The sequence below is a fragment of the Phoxinus phoxinus genome (genome assembly GCF_949152265.1).
Source record: "Phoxinus phoxinus genome assembly, chromosome: 18".
NCBI classification, from domain to species: domain Eukaryota; kingdom Metazoa; phylum Chordata; class Actinopteri; order Cypriniformes; family Leuciscidae; genus Phoxinus; species Phoxinus phoxinus.
The window spans coordinates 135,001-142,500 of record NC_136893.1 but is presented as its reverse complement, the minus strand read 5'-3'; the positions used below and the strand labels follow the sequence as shown (position 1 = coordinate 142,500).

At 46.0% G+C, this 7,500-nt stretch overlaps 1 protein-coding gene across 2 annotated transcripts in view; it reads right to left on the bottom strand.

Moving 5' to 3' along the window:
* LOC306986317 (phosphatidylinositol 4,5-bisphosphate 3-kinase catalytic subunit alpha isoform) overlaps window positions 1-7,500 on the bottom strand; it is a 59,423-nt gene that overhangs the window by 3,258 nt on the left and 48,665 nt on the right. For both annotated transcript variants that reach the window (XM_079589437.1, XM_079589436.1), the window contains exon 19: window positions 3,087-3,257. In XM_079589437.1, the coding sequence (XP_079445563.1) occupies window positions 3,087-3,257 (171 nt within the window). The remainder of the gene's footprint in view (window positions 1-3,086; window positions 3,258-7,500) is intronic.

Genomic DNA, 7,500 nt, shown 5'->3' with positions numbered 1-7,500 from the left:
CCCTCATGAAAACTCATGATCCCTCATGAAAACTCATGAAAACTCATGAAAACTCATGATCCCTCATGAAAACTCATGATCCCTCATGAAAACTCATGATCCCTCATGATCCCTCATGAAAACTCATGATCCCTCATGAAAACTCATGATCCCTCATGAAAACTCATGATCCCTCATGAAAACTCATGATCCCAACTCATGATCCCTCATGAAAACTCATGATCCCAACTCATGATCCCTCATGAAAACTCATGATCCCTCATGAAAACTCATGATCCCTCATGAAAACTCATGATCCCTCATGATCCCTCATGATCCCTCATGATCCCTCATGATCCCTCATGAAAACTCATGATCCCTCATGAAAACTCATGATCCCAACTCATGATCCCTTCTCTGAAAGTTCTAGAGGATCACTTGAAGACGATGCACTATGACCCAAGACGCCGCGAACAAATGTCAGTTCCACCAGATATCCCACCAATCTATTTTTTTTCAGAGCATCAAATGGAGATTCGCCCTTCAACTTGGAAAGATGGAAAGTGCAGTGCATCAAGCAGGATCGGCATCAGCCCCAGGGCCATGTGGAGTCCCATACACGGTGTACAAGAACACACCGGATGTCCTGAGGCTCCTCTGGAGGCTCATGAGGATTGTGTGGAAGGAGAAGATTAAACCCAAAGTGTGGTGTAGGGCAGGAGGGGTTCTGGTCCCGAAGGATCGGGACTCAGAGAAGATCAGCCAGTTTCAACCTATATCCCTGCTAAATGTTGAGGGTAAAATCTTTTTCAAAATCATTACCAAGAGATTGTCTGAATACCTGCAAAGAAGTAGCTACATTGATACAGCAGTACAGAAGGCAGGTGTGTCAGGGTTCTCTGGTGCTCAGAACATTCCAGTATGATATGGCACCACTTATTGTTGTTCTCACCCCTGGCTTTTACAATGGCCATCATTCAAGCCTCAAGGTGGGAGGAGAGCGACTTATTTCGGACCTGCGCCTCCCTCCGCTCAGAGCCGATATGGATGACATTACTACTCTGACCAACACAGTGCCATGTACTGAAGACTACTCAGAACACCAGAGCTGTTGCCAGAGAATTGAGTGTTCATTCCTCTACCATAAGCCGCCTCCAAAGGCATTTCAGAGAATTTGGCAGTCCATCCAACCGGCCTCACAACCGCAGAACATGTGTGCCCACACCAGCCCAGGACCTCCGCATCCAGCATCTTCTCCTCCAAGACCGTCTGAGACCCGCCACCCGGACAGCGGCTGATACAGTCGGTTTGCAGAACCAGAGAATCTCTGCACACACTGTCAGAACCGTCTCAGGCCGAGTGGCATCATAGACTACTAACTTGCTAAGAGACCTGGGAGTCAGAGGCCAGAGCTTGCGGCCAACCATTACAACTGCATCAGAGGCAGTCAGTGGCTCTGGATAAAGAGGCAAGACTCTGACTAGGTCCAAAATAATAAGGGGGAAATGTAGCTTTTTGTAGCTGGGACACCAGGAATCCGTGTTGAGTCCTCTGCAGGGAAAGAGGGTGCCCACCTGATGACCCCGATGACGGATCTACCCTCCCATATTTGATGACATACCTGTCTCCCATAACTCCAACCCTATCCTGCAACATCAAAGTTCCTGAAAATGTCAAGATCAAGGATGCAATTGGTACATGCTCGCTCAGAAAGGATGTTTGCATCTCGTCCTGCATTTAAAAACGTAATTGAATCATGTTAAAGCTTATGTCAATGCTTCAGGAGATTGTAGTTTCTGGTGGAGAAATATAAGATGGGAGAATTTTTTTAATTTCATATTGCATATTTCCCCTTAAGAAATTAGCAACTTAATATCTTCAGTCATTTTGCTTCTCCAGTAAATGTAACGTGATTTAAGAATGTTTAGATAGTTGTGCTGGAAAACAAGACAGAAACACTCAGGAAGAAGATCATTTTTTGCAGTGTATATAGGTTGTGTATATAGGTATATACATGGTTTACATACTGTATATTTTTAGCATATCTTTCAACAGCAGATATAGGCCACATTTACACATAGCCGGGTATTTAGAGAAACGAATATTTCTCCCCCTCCGTTTTCAATAATAACATCGTGCACACAACCCGCATAAATACGCCGTCGAGCGCCTTTATAACTATGCTAAACCTATGGGCGGCAGTGTAGGGAGAAGGATAAAGCCATGCAAGCCAATCAGACTCTTCAGAATCGACAAGAGAGAACCTAAAACCCCGTTTCTCCCAGTTGACACGACAACATATAACCGGTGTTTTCAGAAATCTCCACTTTGGCCGGAGTTTTTAGAAATAATCGTTTTCTGGGATAAAAACTGCGTTTTCGTGTAAATGACAGGCCAAACCGCAGAGAAATATCTGCGTTTTCCCATCGTGTAAACGGGGCCATAGTATCAGAAACCAGCATGTGTTTGTTCTTGCTTCCCAATGTCCATCCTGAATAGTATGTGAGATTAAAATAATTGTGTCCCAAAGCATAGTATGTTGAAAGAGTCAAAAGTCCCTGGATGATCTTTTGAAGTGTGGATCCGTGCTCACTATAAAGGCTATTAACACAAAAACGAGTAAAAAGTGTTAAAAAACTACAAAACATGGTGGACATGCGCAACCAACGGTGAGAGGTTTAGGTTTAGGTAAAGGTTTGAGTGACTAATAATCAGTTTAACCAGATGTTTTTTCTCTTATTATATTATTTGTGTTTCAAATGCAATAACAATTTGGACTTTTATAAAGATCCATTTGTCCATTAACTTTTAAATGCATAATTATGCATTAATATGAGGAACAACGTGCTTCTCTCCGATACGGTAGGAAATGAAATGAAATGTGGAGAACTGTGACAAGATGATTGACAGGTCAGTTTACAGTGTCAGGATGTGACGGAGACTAACCGTTAAAGACGCTTTTGTATGACGTGATAGTTTGTCCCAAAGCTGGTGTCCTCTTTTGCTACACACTCGAAAGTATCTACTTTTTCTTCACAAAATGAGTACATACTTTTGGGGCGTTGTATAAGAAGGTGAATTGGGACGCAGCATGGCATGTTTCTTACGCTTCTCCCTTGTTCTTCTCTTTGATCCAGTGGTGCAGTGTGTTGCTGTTGAACTGCAGCGCCCCCTTCAGGCCTCCTTTACACTGAATCTGCATGATGGTGTGAGAATTCTTCACCACCTCGATGAGGCCGACACAGTCACCGATGGACAGACAGCCATACGGCAGCATTCTACACACACACACACACACACACACACACACACACACACGCACACACGCACACACACACACACACACACACGCACACACACACACACACACGCACACACACACACACGCACACGCACACGCACACACACACACACACACACACGCACGCACACACACACACACACACACACACACACACACACACACACACACACACACACACACACACACACACACGCACACACACGCACACACACACACACACACACGTGAGTTACTCAGCTGTCTGCATGCTGCTGTGATTGGTGGATGTGTGTGAGTAGTGGATTGTGATTGGTGGATGTGTGTGAGTAGTGGGCTGTGATTGGTGGATGTGTGTGAGTAGTGGGCTGTGATTGGTGGATGTGTGTGAGTAGTGGGCTGTGATTGGTGGATGTGTGTGAGTAGTGGGCTGTGATTGGTGGATGTGTGTGAGTAGTGGATTGTGATTGGTGGATGTGTGTGAGTAGTGGGCTGTGATTGGTGGATGTGTGTGAGTAGTGGATTGTGATTGGTGGATGTGTGTGAGTAGTGGGCTGTGATTGGTGGATGTGTGTGAGTAGTGGGCTGTGATTGGTGGTGGATGTGTGTGAGTAGTGGGCTGTGATTGGTGGATGTGTGTGAGTAGTGGGCTGTGATTGGTGGATGTGTGTGAGTAGTGGGCTGTGATTGGTGGATGTTTGTGAGTAGTGGGCTGTGATTGGTGGATGTGTGTGAGTCAGTGTTGTTTTTGGCAGCCCTTTTAGTTTCAGTCTTAGTCTTAGTCTTTTTGACGAAAATGCTTTTTAGTTTTAGTCACATTTTAGTCACTTATAAACTTGATAGTTTTAGTCAAGTTTTAGTCGACGAAAACGCAAAAAGGTTTTAGTCAAGTTTTAGTCGACGAAAACACAAAAAGGTTTTAGTCAATTTTAGTAAAAAAAAAAAGAAAGAAAAAAAGTAGTCTTTAATAAATTAATTTAGGTTAAAAAGTATTGGAAATGGGCTTAGGTTTGACAGGTTGCAGCAAGTTGCAATTCATAAAACAACAGTTAACCTTAAAACCTTTGCATAATAAACTAGACTTTCTGAATAATTCGATTGGTTGGGTCCTTACATGCGCTTCGTGAGGCACACACGCACACTAGCACACACAAGCAAGGTCTCTCGCTCCCTTTCTTTGCTGTGCGCGCGCTACACATGCGCGCTCTTGCTCGCTCTATCTAGATTCCGAGAGATTCAGATTTGCGGGCAATTCTGAAATTATCGTACATTATGGGATTTTTTTCATTATTGATCGTACATCGTACAACAACGATTAGAATGCGGCATTGCTGATACTTTTTTTTTTTTAGCTCAAAACAGACCCGATTTCACGCAAAATAGGCAGAAATGACATTGTGAACGTCAGACTTATAATCATTTTCGTTCCATCTCGTCTCGTCAACGAAAACTCGAAAACGTCTCGTCATGTTTTAGTCACCTTAGAGCCATTTTTAGCTAGTCATCGTAACGTTATCGTCATAAAAAAAAGGTGCGTCAACGAAATAATTGCGTTATCGTCATCGTTGACGAAAACAACATTGGTGTGAGTAGTGGGCTGTGATTGGTGGATGTGTGTGAGTAGTGGGTTGTGATTGGTGGATGTGTGTGTGTAGTGGGCTGTGATTGGTGGATGTGTGTGAGTAGTGGGCTGTGATTGGTGGATGTGTGTGTGCAGTGGGCTGTGATTGGTGGATGTGTGTGAGTAGTGGGTTGTGATTGGTGAATGTGTGTGAGTAGTGGGCTGTGATTGGTGGATGTGTGTGAGTAGTGGGCTGTGATTGGTGGATGTGTGTGAGTAGTGGGTTGTGATTGGTGGATGTGTGTGAGTAGTGGGTTGTGATTGGTGGATGTGTGTGAGTAGTGGGGTGTGATTGGTGGATGTGTGTGAGTAGTGGGTTGTGATTGGTGGATGTGTGTGAGTAGTGGGTTGTGATTGGTGGATGTGTGTGAGTAGTGGGCTGTGATTGGTGGATGTGTGTGAGTAGTGGGCTGTGATTGGTGGATGTGTGTGAGTAGTGGGTTGTGATTGGTGGATGTGTGTGAGTAGTGGGTTGTGATTGGTGGATGTGTGTGAGTAGTGGGTTGTGATTGGTGGATGTGTGTGAGTAGTGGGTTGTGATTGGTGGATGTGTGTGAGTAGTGGGTTGTGATTGGTGGATGTGTGTGAGTAGTGGGTTGTGATTGGTGGATGTGTGTGAGTAGTGGGCTGTGATTGGTGGATGTGTGTGAGTAGTGGGCTGTGATTGGTGGATGTGTGTGAGTAGTGGGCTGTGATTGGTGGATGTGTGTGAGTAGTGGGCTGTGATTGGTGGATGTGTGTGAGTAGTGGGCTGTGATTGGTGGATGTGTGTGAGTAGTGGGCTGTGATTGGTGGATGTGTGTGAGTAGTGGGCTGTGATTGGTGGATGTGTGTGAGTAGTGGGCTGTGATTGGTGGATGTGTGTGAGTAGTGGGCTGTGATTGGTGGATGTGTGTGAGTAGTGGATTGTGATTGGTGGATGTGTGTGAGTAGTGGGCTGTGATTGGTGGATGTGTGTGAGTAGTGGATTGTGATTGGTGGATGTGTGTGAGTAGTGGGCTGTGATTGGTGGATGTGTGTGAGTAGTGGGCTGTGATTGGTGGTGGATGTGTGTGAGTAGTGGGCTGTGATTGGTGGATGTGTGTGAGTAGTGGGCTGTGATTGGTGGATGTGTGTGAGTAGTGGGCTGTGATTGGTGGATGTTTGTGAGTAGTGGGCTGTGATTGGTGGATGTGTGTGAGTAGTGGGCTGTGATTGGTGGATGTGTGTGAGTAGTGGGTTGTGATTGGTGGATGTGTGTGTGTAGTGGGTTGTGATTGGTGGATGTGTGTGTGTAGTGGGCTGTGATTGGTGGATGTGTGTGAGTAGTGGGCTGTGATTGGTGGATGTGTGTGTGCAGTGGGCTGTGATTGGTGGATGTGTGTGAGTAGTGGGTTGTGATTGGTGAATGTGTGTGAGTAGTGGGCTGTGATTGGTGGATGTGTGTGAGTAGTGGGTTGTGATTGGTGGATGTGTGTGAGTAGTGGGGTGTGATTGGTGGATGTGTGTGAGTAGTGGGTTGTGATTGGTGGATGTGTGTGAGTAGTGGGCTGTGATTGGTGGATGTGTGTGAGTAGTGGGCTGTGATTGGTGGATGTGTGTGAGTAGTGGGTTGTGATTGGTGGATGTGTGTGAGTAGTGGGTTGTGATTGGTGGATGTGTGTGAGTAGTGGGTTGTGATTGGTGGATGTGTGTGAGTAGTGGGTTGTGATTGGTGGATGTGTGTGAGTAGTGGGCTGTGATTGGTGGATGTGTGTGAGTAGTGGGCTGTGATTGGTGGATGTGTGTGAGTAGTGGGTTGTGATTGGTGGATGTGTGTGAGTAGTGGGTTGTGATTGGTGGATGTGTGTGAGTAGTGGGTTGTGATTGGTGGATGTGTGTGAGTAGTGGGTTGTGATTGGTGGATGTGTGTGAGTAGTGGGTTGTGATTGGTGGATGTGTGTGAGTAGTGGGTTGTGATTGGTGGATGTGTGTGAGTAGTGGGCTGTGATTGGTGGATGTGTGTGAGTAGTGGGCTGTGATTGGTGGATGTGTGTGAGTAGTGGGCTGTGATTGGTGGATGTGTGTGAGTAGTGGGCTGTGATTGGTGGATGTGTGTGAGTAGTGGGCTGTGATTGGTGGATGTGTGTGAGTAGTGGGCTGTGATTGGTGGATGTGTGTGAGTAGTGGGCTGTGATTGGTGGATGTGTGTGAGTAGTGGGCTGTGATTGGTGGATGTGTGTGAGTAGTGGGCTGTGATTGGTGGATGTGTGTGAGTAGTGGGTTGTGATTGGTGGATGTGTGTGAGTAGTGGGTTGTGATTGGTGGATGTGTGTGAGTAGTGGGTTGTGATTGGTGGATGTGTGTGAGTAGTGGACTGTGATTGGTGGATGTGTGTGAGTAGTGGACTGTGATTGGTGGATGTGTGTGAGTAGTGGACTGTGATTGGTGGATGTGTGTGAGTAGTGGGCTGTGATTGGTGGATGTGTGTGTGTAGTGGGCTGTGATTGGTGGATGTGTGTGAGTAGTGGGCTGTGATTGGTGGATGTGTGTGAGTAGTGGGCTGTGATTGGTGGATGTGTGTGAGTAGTGGGCTGTGATTGGTGGATGTGTGTGAGTAGTGGGCTGTGATTGGTGGATGTGTGTGAGTAGTGGGCTGTGA